The 24,309-nt window shown below is 34.5% G+C and overlaps 5 protein-coding genes across 6 annotated transcripts; 2 read left to right on the forward strand and 3 right to left on the reverse strand.

Annotated features, from left to right (window-relative positions):
• Window positions 1–81: 81 nt before the first annotated feature.
• LOC110727498 (F-box/LRR-repeat protein 12-like) lies at window positions 82–2,415 on the reverse strand. Its single transcript, XM_021907056.1, has 2 exons — window positions 2,250–2,415; window positions 82–1,827 (listed from the first exon to the last, which is right to left on the reverse strand). Exon 2 carries the CDS (start codon window positions 1,768–1,770, stop codon window positions 649–651), a length of 1,122 nt encoding a protein of 373 aa, XP_021762748.1. The 5' UTR covers window positions 1,771–1,827; window positions 2,250–2,415; the 3' UTR covers window positions 82–648.
• A 1,065-nt stretch (window positions 2,416–3,480) lies between these two features.
• LOC110727502 (60S ribosomal protein L5-like) lies at window positions 3,481–6,962 on the forward strand. Its single transcript, XM_021907062.1, has 9 exons — window positions 3,481–3,586; window positions 4,155–4,224; window positions 4,320–4,411; window positions 4,944–5,070; window positions 5,157–5,236; window positions 5,468–5,584; window positions 5,846–5,980; window positions 6,377–6,546; window positions 6,652–6,962. The coding sequence occupies exons 1-9, from the start codon at window positions 3,584–3,586 to the stop codon at window positions 6,764–6,766; spliced, it is 909 nt and encodes a 302-aa protein (XP_021762754.1). The 5' UTR covers window positions 3,481–3,583; the 3' UTR covers window positions 6,767–6,962.
• A 100-nt stretch (window positions 6,963–7,062) lies between these two features.
• LOC110727501 lies at window positions 7,063–11,744 on the forward strand. Its single transcript, XM_021907060.1, has 5 exons — window positions 7,063–8,220; window positions 9,028–9,423; window positions 9,708–10,837; window positions 10,930–11,220; window positions 11,374–11,744. Exons 2-4 carry the CDS (start codon window positions 9,078–9,080, stop codon window positions 11,011–11,013), a joined length of 1,560 nt encoding a protein of 519 aa, XP_021762752.1. The 5' UTR covers window positions 7,063–8,220; window positions 9,028–9,077; the 3' UTR covers window positions 11,014–11,220; window positions 11,374–11,744.
• A 797-nt stretch (window positions 11,745–12,541) lies between these two features.
• On the reverse strand, window positions 12,542–16,564 carry LOC110727503 (DNA-directed RNA polymerase III subunit RPC9-like). The gene is made up of 5 exons (XM_021907063.1): window positions 16,335–16,564; window positions 16,122–16,174; window positions 15,860–15,977; window positions 15,570–15,722; window positions 12,542–13,059 (listed from the first exon to the last, which is right to left on the reverse strand). Exons 2-5 carry the CDS (start codon window positions 16,127–16,129, stop codon window positions 12,823–12,825), a joined length of 516 nt encoding a protein of 171 aa, XP_021762755.1. The 5' UTR covers window positions 16,130–16,174; window positions 16,335–16,564; the 3' UTR covers window positions 12,542–12,822.
• A 687-nt stretch (window positions 16,565–17,251) lies between these two features.
• LOC110727504 (ribonuclease 2-like) lies at window positions 17,252–24,208 on the reverse strand. Of its 2 annotated transcripts, none has more exons than XM_021907065.1 (9): window positions 23,850–24,205; window positions 22,271–22,299; window positions 22,106–22,179; window positions 21,398–21,499; window positions 21,267–21,270; window positions 20,394–20,485; window positions 20,056–20,217; window positions 19,637–19,736; window positions 17,252–17,685 (listed from the first exon to the last, which is right to left on the reverse strand). In XM_021907065.1, exons 1-9 carry the CDS (start codon window positions 24,062–24,064, stop codon window positions 17,645–17,647), a joined length of 819 nt encoding a protein of 272 aa, XP_021762757.1. In that variant the 5' UTR covers window positions 24,065–24,205; the 3' UTR covers window positions 17,252–17,644. The 2 variants fall into 2 exon arrangements, with proteins under 2 accessions (XP_021762757.1, XP_021762756.1); XM_021907064.1 differs by lacking the exon at window positions 17,252–17,685 and adding an exon at window positions 17,835–18,040 and having other exon boundaries at window positions 23,850–24,208.
• Between the last annotated feature and the right edge of the window lie 101 nt (window positions 24,209–24,309).

Below are 24,309 nucleotides of genomic sequence, written 5' to 3' on the forward strand. Positions count from 1 at the left end.
TACTCTGTTTTCATCTTTGTTTGAAAAATAATTATTCGGGGTAAAGCAAGAAAATCTTTAAGCGTTTGCAGATCAGTTTCAAGTCTATAATACAATTCAGTAATTCACATGCCTATTATCTTGGGATGTAAAGGATCCATAAGGGAGGTGTTAGGGACGAGATTTGATACTTGGTCATGGATAACACCACCACATGACTTCACTAATCAAGCTAGTTGACATTTACGCAATGTACACACTTGTTGCAAGGCCAAATGTGAACGTGTAATAATGAAATATTGAGATGTAGTGAGACTGTAAGAGATAATTGTCCCAATTGTTAGTAATTGACACGACCTCAAATTAATCAAATCAAGGAAAATTAATGTATGAATGAAAGTATGTATGTAACTTTGTATGTAGAGACGTATTCACTTATCATACAAGTGTATAACAATTGCCAAAACTGATACAAATTCTTCAAAGTTTGAAGCCAGGATTAAATACAGTTAGCAGGGTTGCATAAAATTACTCCATGAAAATTCTTTGGTGCCACCAAAATTGCCATTTCGGACCAATTGTTAATATTTCTTCTTCTTTGATAGAATCACCTCTTGACAGCCTAAATAATTCAATTGCAAGTGTACTAATTTGAGGACACCCATTCATTTACAAAACAGTGAGTTTCTTGCAACCATTCTTCAAAGCCTCCAATCCACGATCACATAGATTTCGACATCGATTTACATGCAGTCTTTCCAAATTATGACAATTCAAGGCAATTGACTCCCACCCAGCAACTCTAATCTCATGGCACAATGCTAAATTCCACTCCACCAGAGATGGACAGCCCTTTGCAATCAGTGCAACATCCTCATCCCTTACTATCCTACACAATCTCATATTCAAAACCCGAAGCATTTTTGCAAACCCTCCCCCAATTGCTGATAATCCATCTCCACGAATCGACCAGCTAAGATTTGAAATATTTAGATACTCGAGACCACCCCCACTCACCATACTTGCTATTCCTTCTGGCTCAAGCTTACAAGATTCAGCTTCCAAATAAGCTAGAGTTTGAGAACACCCATGAAATCCGACACCCTTCATGCCCCTACAGTTGCTGATTCTGATGCCATAAAGATAAGCACAATTCTGAACAAGACCATTGATGCCATGATCAGTAATTCCCAAACAATACATAAGATTAACATCTTCCAAACCCAAACAAGACTTAGCCAAGATTTCCAAACCCACATCAGTGATATTGCAACGGTAGAGACTAATATATATCAAGAAGGGGCACCCACTTGCTACGAATGAAAGACCATTATCTGTGATCTCAAAACAACAATCCAAATGAAGGGCTCGTAAACTCGAACCAAAGCATTGTAAAAGCTTAAGACCAGAATCTGGTAGCTCAGTACATCCAGATAAGGACAGTGAACGTAGGTATTGGAAACAAGACAATGCCCTATGAAGGTCATGTGTATCAATCTTACGCGGGGTTCTTGAGAGCTGCCTAGTGTAGGTAAGTGAGCAATCAAACTGTAAGGACTTTTGATTTCGATTCTGAATGTCTAGCCACCTAGTGCAGGTTAGTCCAAACACTTCTCGGTCACGTTCATCACTAAGCCATTTGAAGATGAAAACAAGGCAATCATCAGGAAGATCCATTATAGTAGTGGAATTATCAGTTTGAGAATCATCAATTACATTATACTTCACATTAACACAGTCATCAGGGAGATCCATATTCAATGTCAAACTATCACTCTCAGAATCCTCCATTACACTTAAATTCAAACAAGTTCAATTGAACCCCAAAATTGATGCAACCAACATAACCTACAATAATCATACAATCCGGATTAAAATCAATCAGAATAAGGCCAATATCAGCTCAATAAGAGAAAAAGCTATTAAAATTTATCAAATTTCAGGGCCAAAAATCACAAATAAATTAAGCATTGTTTTGTAGAATTTGACACAAAATTGAACATAGTTGAACAAATTGAGAATTCCCAAATTAAATTATTCAGAAAAAAAAAAAAAAAAAAAAAATCAAAATATTATTAGGGAATTGTCATACAGCAAATATCTCTCAAAAATGCAACTTCAGAACCTCATCAAAATGACTAACAAATTCTTTAAAGTCTATATACTAAAAAAAATGTGCAAGAAAACTAAAATTGAAGCATTTGAGAACTTGAAATCAGCATGATAAAATTGAAAAGATTACATCTTATATAGCAGTGATTAGGAAATACCAGGTAAAATGTCGTGAGTGAGGGAGGAGAGGATTTAAGCCAGTACTGCAGGTGAAAGAGAAAGAATGTAAGGAGGGTGTTTATTTGCCTTTTGCTACAACCGGACTAGAGGAGGGAAGATTTGTGTGATCCAAAAGAAGAAGTTCTCAAGACTTAAGTTAACCTTCTTTTTGTTTATCTCATATGAATTTATCTGATTAACTTGATGTGATGTGACTAAACGACCATATATATAATATATATATATACGATTATCAATATATATATAAAAAAATAAAAAATATCAAGTTGGTCTTTAGATTCGTAATAATGTGTATTTTGTTTATATGAAATATGTAGTTTTTATAATTTTTTAATCACTAAATTAAAAATATTTAACGTTAAAAAACTACATCTAAAACACTCTACTAAACTCTAGCCTTCATTATTAATTTTGAAGGGGATTTCATCGGATTTCAGCGATGGAAAGCCCCAATCTTAATTTCTTTTACGTTTTCTTTGTTATTTAGGTTATCTCTTTCGAAAGACAAGGTTTTTTTGATCTCATTCGAAAGACAAAGTTTTATTTTTTCGATATCTTTCGAAAGACAAGGTTTTATTTGCGCTTAATAAGGTCTCTAGTTGTGCGGGGCTACGATTGATTATGGCTCGGATTCAGGTTACAAAATCAGTACAATTATGGCTCGGATTCAGGTTACAAAATTATAAGCAATGACGGATCCACTCAAAAAGTTGTATGAGACAACGAATCGAAAATGTACCGAAGTGTTATATCTATGTATTTGGATTCTTAGCCCTTCCCTGATTAATTTTTGTTTGATTTTGTTAATAATGTTTTCATTATCGTTAATTGTAGATGTCATATGACTTTATTTAATGAAATTTAATATCCTCTAGCACTTCTTTCAAAAAAACAAAAGAAAAACTACATTTAAAATGATAAAGTATGTCAGAACTGTTTTTTTTTTTTTTACAACGGAGTGCAATTTGTTCAAGAAATTCCTATCTCTCTTAGTCTCTTGTGTATTGGATTACAAAATTTACAACTTGAAATCTATATTGACAAATGTAATCACGAAAATGTGTCAACTAAAAAACCCGGATAAATTATATTACCGTATTATTTTATTTCTTTTTTACATGCAATGGCCCTAAAATAAAGCAGCCCATCGATCCACTTAATTTTAAGGTGGACTACTAAATGAATAGATTGGGTTAAGGCCCAAATAAAATGAAGTTTAGGGTTTAAAGTGGGTAGGTATATCATCACCTCCGTTTTTTGCTTCACTCCCTTTCTCTCTCTTTCGTCCCTCTCATTTTTCCAGCGCTCAACCATGGTAACCCCTCCTCTTCCTCTCTTCTACTATCTACATTCAATGTCAATTTTATTTTTCTGAATTAGTTTTTTCATGTTAATGCTACTTTTAACTATTAATCTGTTAATGTTGTTTAATTAATTCTAAGTTGCATTTTATAAACCCACTCTACAATTTATATGAAGATTAAAACTTTATGTTGTTAATTACTTCTGAATTGAATTTAGAACCTTCACTCTACACTTTATATGATAATGGTATTTTATTTATTTATTTTTTTTGGTCTTAAATTGTGTAAATTCATGAACCCATTAGAAAAGAAAAAAAAAAGACCCTGCATTTCTTATGTTTGATTGATGCGCATTTTTGTTTTTGAGAAATCTGGCCATTAAATTTGATTAACGTGTAAAAATTGTTAATTATCGATATACAGTGAAGAGATGAACAATGGAATTGCTTCATGATTGTAACTGGTTGATAATTTATGAGCTAAATTTGCTGGGTTATTACCATGTAATTGCTGAAGTAATAGGAAATTAGATGGTTTTACAATGAAATAAGTTGGGCTGATAGTAATTAATTTGTACAGGCTTTCGTGAAAGCTCAAAAGACAAGAGCTTACTTTAAGCGATTTCAAGTTAAATTCAAGAGAAGGCGTGGTGCGTTGTTTGTTTGATAATTGTTTCTAGCATTTTGTTTCGTATGTTGTGCTTTGGGTTTTTGAGCCGTGTTCTGTCTTGTGTGTGTTTTGCAGAGGGTAAGACTGATTATAGGGCCAGGAATCGCCTGATTAATCAGGACAAGAACAAGTACAATACTCCCAAGTATCGTTTCGTTGTGCGATTTGTATCCTTATCTTTCGAGTTTTAAATCCAGTTTGCTGGATTCAGCTTGTTGCTAATGTGCTTCTATCTAATCTTGACTATAGTTTAATTCTAATGTATGGCCTTTTAATGTTGCATGCACTCTCAACGAGTCATGGACTTAAACATTAGTCGCCTTTATTGATTTATCATGTTGGCCATGAACATGATTATCCGTCAATGTTTATTTTATTTGTGATTTATTTGATTACAATCTTCCAACCTTGGCTTAGCTTTTTTTTGTGGAAGATCCTTTATTATCAAAATCTAAGGGGTGGGCCTTTTATAAGCTCCATATGTAATGGTAATTTGGTATTCTCGGATAATGACTCTTGATTGGTGAAATGCTAGGAGCTAAATGTTTAACTTGATCTTAGGATGATATTTTTCATTAGTTATCAACTTTGCTCAAAGGCCTGACTGTCAATTTGTAACCATACAGTGAGTTTTTTTTGGGTGCATGTGTATTCTTCTTTACTGTTAGTATATTTGAAGATCCTTAATCCTATTATTAGACAAATAAAGACATAATTGCACAAATTATATCCGCTAGCATCACTGGTGACTCAGTTCTTGCTTCGGCGTATGCCCACGAGCTTCCTCAGTATGGACTCAAAGTTGGTCTCACTAACTATGCTGCAGGTTAGCTTATTTATTTATTTATCCATTGTTTATTACTGTTAACTAATAAGAAGGATAAGTTTTAACCTCCCCTTTCATAACTTTAGCATACTGCACTGGCCTTCTTTTGGCTCGAAGGGTCTTGAAGATGCTTGATATGGATCAAGAGTATGAAGGAAATGTTGAGGTATAGTTCTTTCTTTTATGAGAATATAGGTTGGGCTTTTGGATTTCTATATTGATGCATGTTAATCTTTCATCATTATGTTAAGTTGCAGAAATGTTTGGAAAAAATCTTATTCTGAAACACTTGTTCAGAATGTTATGTTTATATTATAATTTTGGGACATCAGTAACAACTCTATTTATGTGTTTTATAAACATAATATCTAATTCCAATGATTGCCTTTCTTTGCAGGCAACCGGGGAAGACTTCTCTGTTGAACCAGCAGAGACTAGGAGGCCTTTCCGTGCTCTCCTTGATGTAGGTCTTATAAGAACTACTACTGGAAACCGTGTTTTTGGGGCACTGAAGGTATTGTGTTTGTTTTTACTTTTTAGCCCTCTTTGCACACTAATGAGTAATTCGTATAATTTCCAGACAATGATTTCACATAAAGAGTTTCTTATTGTTGTGTACTGAATGATTGTGTCAAATTTGTTCATGATGCCCAAATCAAATCCATTAACAGAAACAATTATACTTTTGTTAAAAGAAATTTGTTCAAGTTGTTTAAAGAGATTTAGAAGTATGCTCTTCAAATTTTTCTCATTTTTAGTTCGGTCTTGCTGCCAGGGAGCTCTTGATGGAGGAATTGATATCCCTCACAGTGACAAGCGATTTGCTGGATTCAGCAAGGATGGCAAGCAACTTGATGCTGACGTTCACCGCAAGTATATCTACGGTGGGCACGTTGCTGGGTACATGAAGGTAAGTCTGCAGTTTGTAGCTTATTTGTTATACCACGGACCACTCATTAATGTTTTTCATGATGCCTCCAAACTTTTGTTGCTTTGTTCCAACTCTTGTCCTTTTATGACAAATTGTACCCAAAAAATGGGAATTTTTTTTAAAAAAAAGTTTCAAGTTTGATTACTCAAATGGTCAGCATGGCTTTCCTCTCGGGAGAGTGTTGAAAACTCAAAACAATGTGGTATTATGAATTTAAAGTTCAATACAGTAGCCAATTTCTAATGGTTGATATATTATTTCTATATCTTTGTGACTGTGTATGTTGAAATGCATGAGAATTGTGAATTAGATATCATGAGTGCCTTAAATTTCTCTTATACAAGCTGTTGACTTTTGCACCGTATCTTTTTACAGACATTGATGGAAGATGAGCCTGAGAAGTACCAGACACACTTCAGTGAATATGTGAAGACAGGGATTGACGCAGATGGTCTTGAGGCATTGTACAAGAAGGTTCATTCTGCTATAAGGGCTGACCCTACAGCAAAGAAGTCTCAGAAGGAGGCTCCTAAATCACACAAGAGGTAAGAACTAGAACACTTGTAGTTCTTTTATGTTGGTAGGATTCTATAAACTGCAAAATGCGTTGTTCTACTGGAGCTAATTTTTAATTGTATTGTCTTGAACAGGTACAACCTGAAGAAATTGACTTACGAGCAAAGGAAGGCTAGTTTGATACAGAGGCTGAATGCTTTGAACTCGGCAGCTGGAGTTGATGACGATGAGGATTCAGACGATGAGTGAGGACAACTTGGTCATAGACCTCTAGATTTTGTTACATCTTGAAGAAATTCAATTTTGTTAGTGACATGCTTTTACAGGTTGTGAAATATTTTTCTTACAATTGTGTTTTAATGTATGGTTTTGATATGCCAAACGTTCAACTGTAGCTGGATCAATTTTAAGTTGCTACAACTATAGTTCTAAACCTTTTTTTTTCCTTCTTCTGTTTGGGCTAAATTAGCTATTACTATGATTATGCTCTTGAACTAATACACAAGCTTCAAAATTGAATGGCCATAAGTTATGTAAAGCAGGCTGCAGGCTAGATTAACCAACATCTGATGTTTACAAAAACCAAAAAGGTTGCAAGGTATTCAATCCTTATTGCGTTGGTATTGTAGTGTCCTGTCAAAGTGTCAATGTACATGGTAATGAATCCATTACTAAAACTTTCCTTACTTTATTATACCTTTTGAAAAATGATGATGAACCATAAGTGTAACATATCCCAATACCACTAATTTACTATGGACAGACATAAATTTTCTTTTAAACATACGTATAAGTTTACACCTTGTAGCCGCACAATTGCTAATGAGTAATGTTGAACATTAAAGTGTGAGCAGAATCCAAATCATCATTAAAAATAAATAAAAAAAACTAGATAATTTCTGAGCCTTGCTCGGTTTTTGAAATCAATATTTAATTGAAAAATAAAAATTCTAGAGAAATATAACTCAATAATCAAACATAATAATAGATATGTAGCAATGAAATTCCCGAGCAAATTAATGATCCTGGAAGTAAAAAAATTCTCCACTTTAGTATAGGCATATTGACATATAGATTTCTTCTTTTAAAGAAAACATGATTAATCTTGTATGAAGTATTTGCATAATATCCACCACTGTTTGTAAGAGACTTTTCTCACGAGGGGAATTAAATCCTGATGTGAATTCATCGTATATGAGTCCTTCGATAAATATAAAAAAAAATTGTAAAAAAAGAAAAAAAAGTTGTTGGCAACTTAACAAACCCCTCCACTCAATTGGCAATTTAGCTTACAATTTGGGTCATTTGGCAAACCTAGCCTTAGAGGTGATCATCATGACCCAGCCAGTCTGTTAACCCAATCCGGTCCTGATAAAAAAGTGCGGATTTAGGCAAATTTAAAATCATATTTTTAGTTAAAAATCCGAACTTAACCTGAAAGAAAAGTTCGTTTTGACTCGACAAGCCCGACATTTTTTTTTAGAAGTGGCCGAATTTTGATTACCTCATTACCTCACCTGGCCCTCAAAAATAATTACTCAGTTATTTCACCATTAGAACACAAGCCAAAGAAGAAACAAGAAAGAGCGTCCTTCTTCTTTTCCACTATTTTCCCCAAATTTAGAAATTGAAGATCAAATTGAGAGGAAACGTTTTAGGGCATATTCAAACTCTTCCAGAAATCGAAGTCATTTACTCGCTAGGTATTAATCTTTATCTTATATTCTTTCGAATTAATCTTGGTTAATTTTACACTGGCTTGCATAGCTCAAATAAAATTTCTGATTTATTTTTGAGTTTTATTTTGGAATTTTGATAAATATGGGATTCTGCTCATACTCGTGATTATACTGTCTTCATATTCATCTTCTGTAAAACGCAACTTTCTGTGTTTGTTGATTTTGTTCAACTTTAAATATTCGATTTCGGATTTGAATCTTTTTGGTATGTAATAAATTATACTTAGTATCTAACAGTTAGGTTAATATACACTGTCCTCCATTGTTGATTTAAGTTCTGGCTTATTGGAACTTTCAAATTCAGACTGTCACGGTTTTGGAAAATGTAACAAATTTTCGAACAATCCAAAATAGTATATGTGGCTATTAATTCCATATGGAAAGAAATTTTTCTTTACCATGATAGTTTAACTCATTTCCTCCGAAGAGCCGACCAATTGATGTTATTTATCCATCCACATTGCAGCACCATCCATGAGAATCAAATCCTTAGTCCAAGCTGACAGCTTAAAGCATTGCTAATTGTTTTACTAATTCTATGTCGATTTATGTCTTTTACGTGTGAATTATGTGTGTGTTTGTTTTAATATTATTTCTGTCAAGAAATTTCCCACTGTACTATTTGGAATAAATTTTACTTTAAAATTTAGTTTATTCCATATTCGAGCTAATTACTTAATGTCTGGGAACGATATATTTATTAGCTTAATAATAGTTATCATTGTTGAGCATCTCACGACATATGAGTGATTGTGTGCATTCTTGTTGCAGATGATAAAAGAGGTGTATTCATATCAAAATTATTGGCAGCTTTATTGTGCATGATGATTGAACTCTTTTTATCAAAACCTATTTGGGGTGATGATAAGAATTCTGATTCTGCTGACCTAAGAACGCCCCTCTACAACGAGTTGGAAAAGATCATATGGGGACTTATTACCTCTGAAGGCCGGTCAGAGGCTAGATTGTGGCTTTGTGAGGCTATTTCTAACTTAAGTTCAATCACCCCATCTGAACAGCGTGACCTATTTATGAGGTTGTTGAAATCCAAGCCTCGTAAGTGGGATATTGCTTCTCAAGTCTTTCAAATGCTCTTTGACAGGAGGCCACAGAAAGCTGGGATAATTTTGGCTAAGAAATGTCACAGGCTTGAAAAGTTCTTTGAAGGTAAGTTAGTTTTGTTGCTTATACTTTATGCTGATGCTTAAAGTACTTGTTTTTAGCAGTAATTTCTCTGTATATGATTCTACTGTTACTGAGTAGTAGTTACCTACTTATTGTAGCTCCTTCATCCGATTTCCATAGTTTTAATGCCACGATTTATTGCTATTATCAATCCTGTAAATTTATATTTATTTTTATAAACGAGGCAAATTGAGCTGTTTCTGGAAGTCTTTGCTATATAACTCTACAGAATTATCTGATTCTAGCATGATATTTGATCAATGCAGGACATCCCAAACGAATCTCGCAATGGTTTTCAACTTTTTCTATTGTGGGTGATTCAGCACATGGTAAGGGTGCAAAGTCACTGGCCCAGTTTGCCTTTGTGAACAGGGACATATGTTGGGAAGAGCTTGAATGGAAAGGAAAACATGGTCAGTCACCAGCAGTTGTTGCAACAAAACCTCACTATTTTCTTGATTTGGATGTTCAACGCACAGTGGAGAATTTTATAGAAAATGTACCTGAGTTTTGGTCGTCAGAGGAATTTTCAGAGTCTTTAAAAGATGGTGAAATATTATCAGTCGATACTAAGTTCTTTATAGATTACTTCATTGATTTAATGTATGAAGATAATCTGAAAGAAGTCTGGGAAGTTGTTGGTCATTTTTTTATGGATGAATCTTTTTCTTATCTTTGTAAACATCTTTTAATCATTCTTGATGAGCGGGACCTATCTTCTTTTTTGCTGATGCTTCACGATCTTCTTACTAGAAGAAAGAGACTACTGAATTTCGATAACACATCTTATTGGCTGGAGATCGTTATTTGTAAGTGTGGTGACCAAGTATCTATCGACCAGTTGTTTCTGTTGAATGTGTTGTTTAATAAAGGAAGGCCACTTATACGGTTGGTACATAATGAAGGGACTGAGGAGGAGATGGCTAGAATTAGTGATCTAGCTTTAGAGATCTGTACAAATACAAGTGAAGCCAAGAGTTTGGCCCTGATTTCCAAGGGACAATTAAACTCAAAGACTATAGAAGTGATGAAATGGCTTGGCCTTCTTTCATGGAGCCTTCTTTACAGGTTATCTAAGGAAGGTCATACTTCTGAATCCTGGAAAGCACTGTTTGTCAGTAATAACATTGGCTTTCGCAAATCTGGTATATATGGCATAGAACGTGATGGAAATTCAGACGAGAATGAACTGGACTTTGGTGATGAATCAGCAACTAATGCTAAACATAGAAGGAGGCAAAATAAAAGAAAGAAAAGGAGAAGGAACCGAGATTGTGATAAATTAAGTGATGAGGATTTGCTTGACCTTGACGATTCAAATGATAAATTCAGTACCCAGTCTAGTTCTAGAAGTTGGTTGCTCTCTACTGATGGCTATTCAACTTCTTGGAGCCTGGTATGATTTATATTCTTTTTTGTTGGTCTATTGATTTCTGGTAAATTTGATTTATCAGGCGTGATAACGTTATTGATCTGTTGGTTTTTCAGGCTGATATACCAGAACATTTGTCAAAGCATTGTTTGAGAGAATGGATGAAGCAGACTTTTGATGATTGGAGTGAAGCCACCTAATTTGTTTCTGGAAATGTTTGTTCCTTAGAAATTTGTGAAATTCACAAAAAATATGGGTTTGGATAATGATGGTACGGCTCTACAGAGTCCATCACCATCTAAGTGTCATCATACTTGTGTATTACTGAAAATTTGTACGCGGGATGCAGGCAAGAACAGTTCAATAAGCAGACACCTGAATGCATTAATTAGTGGATGATCTTTGATGTGAGTTCACATCTTTTTAGATCTAGCTACTTCTTTAATATTCTCAGAGAACTCTGTTTTTTCTCTTTCTTCATTATTTCTCTCCTCTATCCAGTGTTTTTTATTGTTGAATGCTGCTCACACTTTTGTGGTGGTTTCTTCTCACTTTCTCAGGTATCATTCACCAAGATCCTACCGGATTCTGACAACTGGTGAGATACTACGATGCTGTGTTGTCCTTGTAAATGAAGCTTTGGCAGAGTAAATTTTCCCTGATCTGTACTCATATGTTGCTCGAAAGAAGTTTGATCAATTCTTCTGTGATGTAAATAGCATGGGCTATGGATGGTTATAAAGATGTTCAATATTTTGTAGCTTAAATTTTGAGTTTTTGACCGAGGAACAAAGCCTGTGGCATTGTAAAAGTATGGCAATTTTAAAGTTGTAAAAGCTATATGCCATTTAACCAGTGAATACTTTTTGCAAAGAGTGGCATAAGAGGTTATATAGGACTTGTTAGGCTGAAAGTAGGCCATTTGAGTTCACATTTTTTTTTTTTTCTCAGCATTTTCATTGTTAGATTTGAGTGTTATTTAGTATTAAAGATCGAATTTTGAGATAAATGTGCCATGCTGATCATAGTGTTAAGACCTAGCCATCTAGGCATTATATATATATATATATATATATATATATATATATATATATATATATATATATATATATATATATATATATATATATATATATATATATATAATAAAAATAAAAAAAAAAAAAAAAAAAAAAAAAATAAATAAAAAAAAAAAAAAAAAAAAAAAAAAACTTGCAGCTATCTCTTTAAACTGCATTATCCTCGTCAACCACTAGTGCAGAAACATCCTTGGTGGCTCCCTTGTCATAGTGCTGGTTGTGGCAGCACCTGAACCACCATCTCTCCCACAATCTCATTGAATGTATCATCGTCCCAATTGCAATGGTCCAATGCATCTGTAAAGCAAAAGGGAAAATATACTTCTGGAATGATAATGACGGAATGGAACTCAGGAAATGCAGCAAAGAAACAGGATAGGCATCATCTGGAAGTAACAGATTTTGTTGCTATTAAAAGCAGTACTGTATAAAAACTAAAAATGCTTCTGAAGGTGAGGCTTTTAAGTTTTAACAATTCAATAATAATGCATAAAAAATCACAAATTCTAACCAGTGTATTTAATCCTTTCCTATATAAACAAAAAAACATCAAAAACTCGGGTATTGACTACAGAAAAGGATGTTTAGATGCCATTCTATTCCTTGATAAATATCTGTAACTTGTATAATGTAATCAAAACCGTGGGTATGACATTATGACTGTATGAGCATAGCAATGGCATTAATACGTTCATTGAAACTACAGTAGTAGACAAGGACAGAAGGAGTGTTAAGTTTGTAACCAAAGGGCTAACAAGAAAACACATAGGCACTTCACTAATGACACAGGAAATTGGCTTAAAGACAGGTGTGCCAAGAAAAGTATTCATTATATAATATATATGCATTCTGATCCAATCTTAACCTAGAAAGTGGTTAACTAACAATTCAAAAAAATCTGCACAAATTCATCTAAGCATCTAGGAAAGGTCAGCTGTCGTCCATCTCTTCTTCTCCATTATCACCATCAGACACCTGTTTATTATCCTCGGCAGCCACCTGTGCAGTATTATTCTCATCAGTCGCTTGTGCACCATTATCTTCAGCAGTTCCCTCCTCATCCATATTTTTCTGGTCCGGACGAGGTGGCAGCACTTGAACTATCAGCTCTGCCATCTCATCCAACGTATCATCATTCCAATTGCGCTGTTCCAATGCCTCAATGATCTGTAAATAAAGAGAGGGAGGGAAACTTATGATAAGAATGCAACTCAGAAATACATCAAAGAAACAACACAAGCACTGCCTGGATCAAAGGTACAACAGAAATAAGAAGAAAATTTTGAAAAAGACTTTCAAGGTAAAGCCATAGCAATTACATAAATACGAAATACTACAAACTAGAGGCATATGCATTAAACATAACAAACTTGATCATTAATCAACAAAAGGGATATTAAGAAGCCATTCTAATGATTCTATTCCAGTTACTTGATAATTATCTTGCTCAGAAAAGTCAGAATCTACCTCTTCAATAAGGAATGAAATTTCCACTCTATTTCGAGAGCTTGTTTTGTTAATAAGCTCTTACTGTATAATGTCTTGCAGTCAGCACAGCTAGCAAGGGCTAAACTGGTGGAAGGAGTAGGTGGTCTTCAAAATCACCTTAAACTCAGATCTCACCAGAAACATATATGCAAGGTTTTCTCCTCCCCCACCCCACCTATGTGTCCTAGGCCATAAGCATAGACTTAACCAACTTCTAAACCTGTGACTGGCGTCGCAACTAAATTGCCCACCCCCACTATTTATCTACCAAAAAAAAAAAAGTTTTGTAGCTAGAGCAGAGGCTTGCTATGATTAATGTCAAAGTCAATGAGATAATACCATAGTAACCAGGAGGTCCCCTCAAGAGTAAAACATCTTTATTAAGTTGCATTTGTGAATGAACTACAATCCAGTCATCTTTTTGTACTTAGAAAAAGATGACATGCAGATTGGTTTCCAAGTTCTACATTATCTTTCTAAATCTTCCTCCTTGGTTTCTTTCCAAACTCAAAACCAAGCCAAATACTTTAGGATTTTTGAATTAACATGAGCCATAGATTTGCTTAGTGTTGGATTGAGGGGTGCCATAAATAATCTTCATGAGCTCAAGTTCAAGATCATTATCTATTGTGAGGTGCAGGATTCTAGGATGAAGATGAGAAGTTGTTGAATAAGCTCAGTGGGAAGGAAAGTCGAGGAATGAAAGAAATAATAAAAAAAAGTGTTCATAAAAGCTCAAATCCAGCTCATATGGAGCCTCAAAAAAACTATAATCCACAACTGAACTAAACTTTACACATCCACATTCAAGGAAGTAATTTACACTGCAGTTGGTGGTCGGGGAGAATCAAGTAAAGCTTGTTTCTCATTGCATAGAGCTAAAGTTGGACCAGGATACAATTACCACTAGGTTCATTTTCAATAGAGATAAGGAAAGGAAAGAAAAGTAAATCTGGGAGAATGAGAAATCAAAATATTTAAATTAGATTCAATGAGGTGTTTAGCCCAGCAAAAAAGGTGTCATAAATTTGAATTGAGGAATAGCTGTATTTCTTTACCTCGTGAATATTACAACTAAAGGGGTCTCTGTGAAGCATAAATCAGACTCTGGAGAAAATCTGGACCAGGCCACCTCAATCTCTATAAGGCACTTTGAACTTTGAAGCATAAATCATCATAGGACATACAAATGCCACAACCTCATGAATTAGTCTTTCCTCATTCATTAAAAGTTCATTTGAAAAGAGAAATTACTGTTCTGGGCACATTCAGTAATTTCTCCAAGTTAAATTCGTAAAGAGAAATTACAGTTCTGGGCACATTCAGTGGAATATAAATATCTTCCATTAGTGTTCATTATTCATCAGCAGTTCATCTGAATGGGAACGAGTCAGGGTTTGCAGTGTATGTGAATATTTAGCAGTAAATTATAGGAATACAAAACATCATTTTGTTTGATGTCTATCATAAGATGACTAAGAACTTGCATCTAGGTTGAGCTTACTTTTCGATATCTTAGAAAGTACACCCTCCGTCCCATAACTTTGTGCCTGTATTCCTTTTTGGGTGTCCCAAAACGTTGTGCCTGTTTCTAAAAATAGCGCATAATTATTACTTATTTTTTATCTTTCTCATACAAAATACACATATACCCAAAAAATCATTACTTATTTTTTCTCTTTTTCATACAATATTCTCTACTTTTTATTATTCCCATACAACATTCTCTACTTTTTATCTTTTCAATAAAATATTCCCCTACTTCCACCATTCTCCTTAATATACCGTGTATTTTGAGAAATAGGCACGAAATTATGGGACGGAGGGAGTAAAATTAAGGAACTTATCCTACAGCTAATACTTGCTAATGATTCTATCCTAATTCTAAGCATTAATTAGATTATGTAAAATTTACTACAAGATATGCTTCCTATCGATAGCAAGGTTGCATAAAACAAAACCTAACATGAAGAGGCCATTGCAGTATAAAAAAAAGTTCTGAGCGCATCCAACCTTATCAGACAGAGAACAACAACTCAAAATCACCAACATTTACCAATTGCAAACACTCATTTACAGAGTACTAGCCAAGCAAAGGACATGGAAGAATTATGCAAAAACAATCACAACTATAGAATGTAGAAGATTTAAAAGACAAAATTGAGAAAAGATATTCAACAGAATAGTACCGGAGCCAATTCGACTGCAGAAGAGGGGCGATTGTTAATGATGTTGATCAACTCAGCTTTAGGTAGCTGATACTCTTTGAAGTTCGCTATAAAATCATTGATACTTTCTCTAGTCTGATCACAAGCAGCACTCTCAACCAAATAATCATAAACCTAAACCAGAAATTTTTTTTAAAAAAAAAAAAAAAAAAAAAAACAGCAACTGTAGGTATAATTGTCTCCATATCACGAAATCGAAAACACGGCATTCAGCTTTAAAAAATGGAAACGATTATAGCTAAAGTATCGACCTTGAATTCTGACAGTTTTAACAAAGACATAGCCCGGGTAGGATCCTTGGAAGCCCCTCTCGATCGTAATAAATCGAGCACTTCGAAATTAGTAAGGAGGCCAGCATTGATCTTTAAGCTGCAACAATTTTCATACCAAATACTAATTATAATTACTACCTCCGTTTCATATTATCTGCAACTACTTGACATTTTATAAGCATATAAATAAGATTTAGAATAAATGAATGATAAATGACTAATTAAGAGTGAGAAAATGTACATTTTCATGTGAATTCAATTGAAGAAAACCGCAATTACAGAAACTGATGGCTTCTGCACATATACCAAATACAATTCAATACAAAATAAGCGCAAATTTCACATGAAAAAATTAAACCAACAACTGGAATTAAACCCCCAAATTCGAAAGTTTAATTGAGCTGCTTGCTAATGTAAAAATCAACCAAAAATAAATTCGAAAACGATTAATTACCTCGCGAATGATTGAGTTCAATTTCTGGGAAAGTTTGATTATGCCCCCAAATCTTGTTTTCAATTGGTTCTGATTTTTGAGTTAGGGTTTAAGGGTTTTACTACATTAATTTTGGGAATGATTGGAAGGTTTTAGAAGACAGGAGCACAGGGCGCAGTGGTCTGTGAAGGGAGAGAATCAGAGAAATGAGTGTGATTTTGAGTCCTGGTTTTGTTGCTGGCTTATTGGCACAAACACCTAAAGGTGTTAAAACATGACACAACCAACCCGACTCGAAAGCGACTCGTCGAAAAATATCTAATTCAGATTTTTATTTACATTGACATAATAATTTAGCATGACTCAAATATTCAACCCAATCTCACCAAATCCGACCCTGACACCCCTAGGATAGTGGGATACACCACTTAAAATCAAGATTTGGGCCATCAGTTTATAAAAATCTTTTATCACAAAGCGATGTTGCAACACTGTCTAATATGGAGTACAAAGTAAAATTGTTACTCCTTATTCAAGGTACCAACTTTAATAGGTAAATTTGCTACTCATATCATAAATAATAAGTTATATAAGCAAACCGTTGCTCAAAATATTAAGTAGCTTTTGGTCTTGCCAATTTAGATAATAAGTTTCATTTGGAATTTTAGATACAGAAACGTAAATTAGTTGTTGAAAATCTTGACATATCATAAATGTGTGGATTGTTTCTTAATCAACTCATAGAACTACTTCGTATATATAATCAAAACAATCTAAAGCTTCATTTGTTTTGATTGTAAGAATTTTTCAAAGAAAACAGTACTCAATGGAAACATGATTGTGAAAAGGGTTTTCCTATGTTTGATTACAGGAAAAATAATACATTAAAAAAAAAAATGAAAGTAAAGGAAAGGGAAGAATAGAGGAGAGAAAACAGAGAAGAGTAAGAGGAAAGAGCTTTGCGTCAATATTTTGTACAGCGTTTTCTTGTAAAAATAGACTAAATAAATGCGTTACAACAAGAGCCAGTAACATCATTTCAGGCCACACAAACAACATATTTGTATGGTGATAGACTAATAAAGCAATAATTGTCAAGACAAGTGATCATATGCAAAGTACTGAACGTGTGAACAGTCTGCAGCATGACTCTGATAACTGGCAAGGACAGTAAGGAAAAATCTCGTCTCGTGTGAGAACTTTTGTTATGCGGAGTAGTATGATATCCGATGGAAAATAATTTGCAGGACTCGGCTAATGAATTTGGATGCTAGAGGGGTCAGTCCCAGCGCTTCAGTGATAACCCAACTGCATCTGGAAGAGCCTTCGTATCAAATTGCAATTGACTTATAAGCTCCAATATTTCCTAGCCCTGTTCAATGACAGAAGAAGCTTTTTAGCAGAAATCCAAAGTCACATAGCAATTAACTAAGTAAAGGTATCAATCTCATGTTGTACATAGAACCCAACATGGAACGACACCATAAGTTAAAATCATAAACTTGATTGAAATAATAGTCATCAACAACCAAATCTTCCGATTTCAAAAACTTCTGTTCAAAATTTCAAATGCCTTATATCTGTCTAGACAATAATGAGATGCTACTTCATTGATTTGACATAGCAGATGGCTATAGAAATCATGGAGATACATATCTACTATAAGCTGATTATGATGACTATCAAAACAAAGATCCAACTTCTGCGTTCCACTGTAATTACTTGGCCTGCAGTATATGCAAACATCACGGACTAAGTTATCAGTAATGAAGTCTAGAAGAAGATTTTGATATTCAAAACACTCTGATGTTAGCATGGAACTTGGAATAACTGCACATGCATGATACAACCGAGTTTATTGATAACAAACTTTGTTTGAGGAAGTGAGTTGGCAGTCTTGGCATATGCAAAAACATATGAATGAATCAACAGAAATTCAGAAAGAGGAATCCTTAACATTGTCTGACAATCTAAGATGCTAATATAACATTAATGAAGAACTGTTATTGATTGGTTACGAGCTCATTAGTCATGAGTTCATGACTATGTGTTGTTCCTTCACATCCACTTCACAGCTATACTCCATCAGTTTACTAGTAGGCAAGAAGATTTAACTCTTGTCAAAATATAAACTTGTGCGAAATTATGTTCATATTTGATTGGTACACAGGTTTAACTTATAACTTGTGGGGAGGGGGGAGGGGATTAACCTGTCACATATAAATCAACCAAACACATGTACACAAAATAAGCTCAGCGCAATAATGGTTATAGTTTCAGTGACACAGCTACAGAAATAGAGCTGCTTGCTTTACTTGGCAATCAGCTCTCTGTGTCCTACTGAATAGCTAGTCAAACTATATTAGATTAATTAATTCAGCACGTACAATATACTATGCATCTGCATTAAATGAATGAGCAAAAGATTAAAGAAAAGCACTCTCAAATACAAGTAAAAATAAGCCCTTTACTTAAACAAGAACATTTCTTAAGGCAAAAAAATTGAACAGAGAAATAGATTCATAGTCGCTCCACACAACATTCAAGGGGACATAATCAGAGAGGTACTGTATTTTCCATAAGACTCAGATGAAAAAACCCAAAAGAAGAGTGAGTATATGGTCCTTCCTACCCTCACTCCTTTCTATCTTCTTATCTTTCATCCGTCCTTTCTTTCTAATTAATTCGATTAATTCAACAATTCTATCCAAACAAAAGTTCCAGTAGTTTTATTCCTCCTCCAGCTACACAGGACTACAGGAGCCTTGTTCATTAGATAGCTGATTTAAATTTTACAGTGCGATTCAGACCACCGATGATAGGCCAAGGTTCCAGAAATATGGACTGATTTGCTTAAAGTCTGTAATCTAAATGATATCATTCAAAAGATTAGTAATGGAATAAAGGGAGATCTATCTGAAAGTTAATTACCATGAAGGGAAAATAATCAATCCTAAGGAGTCAAAGGTCAGAGTACCACATTTTTAAGTTCAATATTGATTAACAAAGATAGATGATAAGCCTTTAACACTTAGATGGGTAGGAAAGAGGAGGAAAAAATGCAAAACATGAAGTCGTACTAAAACCTACCATGTCTTATTTGTAAGTGGCCCCCGCCAAGAATGAGGTAAGTTTATGAATCATATTGTGCTATCTTACCCCCAGCAGAGGCAGTTTCTACATAATCTTAAATTAAAAAGGCATCAAACTAAGCTACTTAACAAGCAATAAAAGTTTAATGAGAGAGTTCAGTTAGTCCACATACCAATACAATTGGCAATACACCAATACATAACATACAACAATATATATGAAGAGCTTACCTGAAGAATCATAAGTTGGTAAGCTGACATACTTTGGACATGAGCGTTTTGAATAATCCACCTTTTGTTTAATTCTGATGTCAGTTGCACAATCTCGAGGCTGTATGTCATCAAAAGTTTAAAACCTTGTAGTTAGATCTGGATGAAAGAGATCAATACAAGATTTACAGACAATAACTTGAGAAAGCAGAAAATTATTGGAAACTTCAATTAAATAGACACTTTAGTAAAATTTCTCTGCCAATCTTCTAAGAACTATAGCGAATATTGTTTCCTTCTCCACAGTATAAAAGTGAAAAATAAAATTTTAGAATCAAAAGTCCAGGAAAATTGTGCATGAACACAACTTTTCACACGAAGCAGATTAATATGAGACAGCTAAAGAGGTTGAAAGTAGGAACACAATAATCAGAACTAACCTTAAAATCCTTATAGAAACACAAATATAGTTCCTTTACAGCATCACCTGAGCAAGCTACTACAGGTGACAAGTGAAAAGCATTTTCAATGGCAGAAATTATGCCACCAAGCGGATATTTTTCGGTATTTGAAGGCACATATCCAGCTTCAAACAGAACTTGCTGCAATAGTGCATCAAAATCTATTAGTGAGTAAATTAATAGGCTAAAAGCTTGAATTAACAAAAAAGAGATACCGATTAGAATAAGAAAATTTTGAGTGGATTTTCAGTACAGCATATGGGATAAAAGAGACAGAAAATCTCTCAATCCTTAAATATATTTTCCAAAGCACTCACGGTGACATTATATTTGAAGTAAACGTTGAGTCCTGTCAGAAAATAATTATACTCATCTCGTACCACTGGAGAAGAGCAAGTCCCATGCTTTTCTGAAATACATACCACAACAAATAAAGGAATAAAATGTTAGGTTAACAAGTGAATTTACATTTCAAGATTACAAGCTAAAACATTAATCACATGTCCTCAGGATTTAAATCTGTTGGCACAAAGGTACCTGGTCAATTGGTCATAGCTCTATAAACCATACTAGACCATTACCCATGTGCTTCTCCAGCAGCCAACAAGTCTTGCCTATGAATTAAGGGGAATTATATCTACATAAAATTATGCCTATCATTACAAAGTGAGTTTTTCCTATAAAACCTTGGGTGGAAAGGGATTAACCTAGATCTTCATGATAACAAGTAAAAGACCTTTTCACAAAATAATTACTATAATCCATTGTAGTCCAAAGAGACAGAACATGATTTTGTTTAGGTATGATTCCTATATTTGATCCAGTACTAAACAACATTTAGAACCCAAGTGGATATTCTTACTAAGCCCATGTCAGCATTAAAATCGATTCTCTCTATTAAGACTCTTGCTTGTTGAGGCAATTGCAGCAAAATCAAAGATTTTAAGGACAAGCATCAAGTAGTTGTCAAATTCACCACATTTGATGATTGCATTACTTCTAATACACAAGAAAGACGGATAAATTACATGACTACCTTGAACCCAAGAAACTTTTTGGACTCTTCACAAGGCAAAACTAATAAATCTCTCTATTCAGCACAACTCCAACTTACTAGTCATTCGTCCGAAAAATGTAAAATCTCTGACACAAATTGAAGTAAGAAATAATGAGAAGGCAAAGATGCTTACCCCACTGACATGTTGATCATTCAAAACAGGCACCACAAGGATACAAAAGAGAGGCATAGTTAGATACATAATGGGAAAATATATAAATACAAGTAAGTCCATGATTTTAGTAATTGATTCGTAATAACCACCTCATGTCCCCAAAAGGAGCCTTTATGTCCATAACATGATGATGGTGAGCCACAGCTTAGAGTTGGCCAATACTCGTCTAATGCTTTGCGCAATGTTGATATCTAGAACCCAGAAAAGATAGGAAAGAGTCATGAAAGAAAATATCTTGGTCCATTTCATGTTAGAAACATAGAATGCATATTTATAATTTTTAACACCATGTAAATAATGCATGCCAGACATGCCAGAATCATGCACTAAAAAATAAGGCAGCGATTTAAGCTGTGCATGCATCCATTTTAGAGTTTCTGATGGTACCTACAGCAATACCACCATAGCTCAATGTATACATACTTGAGTACACATGAGTAAATTGCAACTTATATGAGTTATATCTGTTACTTTCTTTTCTTAAGGGTTTCTCCTAGAATTTGATTGAAAGTAGATTCCAAGCTACATTAGAAACAATTGTGAATTGTGATACCACATGTCACCAGTAACTTGACTACTTCCTTCGCATACAACTTAGGTGAGAAGTAGATACATAGTGGAAGAAAGACGCTTTATGACAACAATCAATTCGACAAGTAACATAAGAGTCTAGAACAAGATGCACTTCAAATCCATGTTGTCATAAAAAAAAAAAAATCAGAAAGCTCTACCAAGCACAAGGTTTTAGAAACTCATTAGAAGAACGACTGTGATGATCACATCTGAAGATGATATACCTCATTCTCGTCAAACTCGGACTTGGTACAACAAGAAGGCCAGCTTCCATCATTGTAGTCTGGCCAAAGGCCATCTGCAGGTTGCACAGATTTAAGCACATTTTAGCCATAAATAACATACAGGGTATATAATTAGAATTTATAAAGCTATTATGGTAAACTTACGGATTGTGAAGTGTTTAGGAGGACCGGAACTGAAAGAAAAGAAATACAGAAACAATTTGTCAGTTTGTAAACTTCACAAAATGGAAACAATTAAATGTTTTCAAAAACAACTTCGTAGCTTATAAAATCCTAAAACTCCCAGGCGTTGTCTCATGTATTTAACTTCATACTTGGCAGGGACTGACCCTACTGACCAAGCTCAGCGACTTCTACGTTGCCTTCTTCCCCTGTAGGTATCAATGACAATGTAATGAAGAAAACTTCAGCTAATTAGCTAAGTAATTGAGATTGATTATGTTGTAAAGTTGTGCTGAACCGGGCTTGATTAATCAGTGCGAATGGTACTGAGGATAGATTACAAAACATGACTTGAGGCCATGAGTCTCTGAGTAGCTTTAGGCCACCACTCTCTGTGTTTCCTTACAATTTTCTGGATATCCTCCCCTGCCCCCCTAGCTTAAGATTAAGTACTACCCTTCAATTTCTCATACCTTCCCAAAAGAAATAAAACAAAAGTAATAAAAGGAGAGCCCAAGGTCTTCTTTCCAAATTAGTGAAATAACTGCTTCCTTTGTTGTCTTGCTCAAAATGGGTTCTTCCAAAAAAAGTAGCTCTGTTCCTTGAATGTTGTTGCTTAATATCTTGTGATGTTGCTGCCTGCACTACTGCTAAAAGGTTGCTGCTGCCCTCTGCTTTGTTGCTGGTCCATGGTTTGTTGCCTTGGACGCCGAGTGTACACTTGAATCCGTTGACCCGTACTTGGATCCATAACAATACTCTCACATGCACGCACACCATCCATCACTCAAGGATACAACCAATATTTATCTATTGTTACATTAATTTATTTGCCAAGGGAGCTACTGGTATCAATTACCGGTCATCTTCAAGATGCAAGCTAATCTAAAGTCAGTCGCTTCCTCAAATCCTATGTTAAGCCCTAATTCTTTGAATATGCAAACAAAGTTATATAAATAAACTTTACTCTAATCTATGTACGTATTAGACACGTATAGATTATTCTCCAAAATGACTAATGAGAACTCTTGGTGCAATTCTCGTTGTATATCAACTACAATCACAAGCTCTATCAACAATTCTACAAGGTTAAATAAAATGCACTTTAATCATCCGTAAAATTCATTGTCTTGAATCCGACAATTCCTCTAAATTGCTAAGGGACTAAAGGGTGCGCTCTCTTCACCTAAATTTTGCTAAACTTATGTGCACTTATTAAACCTGATTGAAATTATTGGACTGAACTTATTGCACTCAATAGGAAAAAGCCTACAATAAAGCGTGATTTGTAATAAATTCCTAAATTTTTATATTTTTTGAAGATTGAAGAAATAAATTCCTAAATTAATAGCACTAGTATTTGTGTGAAATATAATTAATGCTTACAATTAGCCTTATGAAATACCGTTTATTAAATGATCAACAACATAAGATTAACAATACTTCTATTCGATCCAATACTCCTAATTAATTCAATAATTTCACCAAATTCCAACACAATCAACAATCAACAAATAATCAATAACAAAAACAATCAAATAGGAAAAAAGAGGATAATTACTTTCGGCAACATCCGTTCTTTCGGCAACACTTATGAGTGTTACGGCAGTAGGTACCAGGCCATTGAAGAGCTAACTTGAAGTAATCGAACTCTCTCTGATTACTGCTGCTACCTAGGAGGCTGCTATCGACATCGACGAAGCTTGCGGAAGAAGCAGCTACGAATGCGATGAGAAGAAGAGAGAGAATAACAATGGCGGACGAAGAGGAAGTCATTGCTCGTTGACGATGATAAAAATGTTGGTAACTCTCGCACGCAATGAAGGAAGAAGTTGATGTTGCCTGTATTTTATAGGAAGGAGTCCATTATTTGATTCCATGTGTTGTTGTGCAGTTGGTGGTACGTTTGAGATGAAATTGTGGATATTCGGGAGTTGTTTAGATTCTTCATAACTAGATGCCCCTTTTAATTAGGGACTAAATGTACATTACTCATCTACCCTTTGGCTTCTTTAATCATG

Source organism: Chenopodium quinoa, unplaced genomic scaffold (assembly GCF_001683475.1).
Source record: "Chenopodium quinoa cultivar QQ74 unplaced genomic scaffold, ASM168347v1, whole genome shotgun sequence".
Taxonomy (NCBI): Eukaryota; Viridiplantae; Streptophyta; class Magnoliopsida; order Caryophyllales; family Amaranthaceae; genus Chenopodium; species Chenopodium quinoa.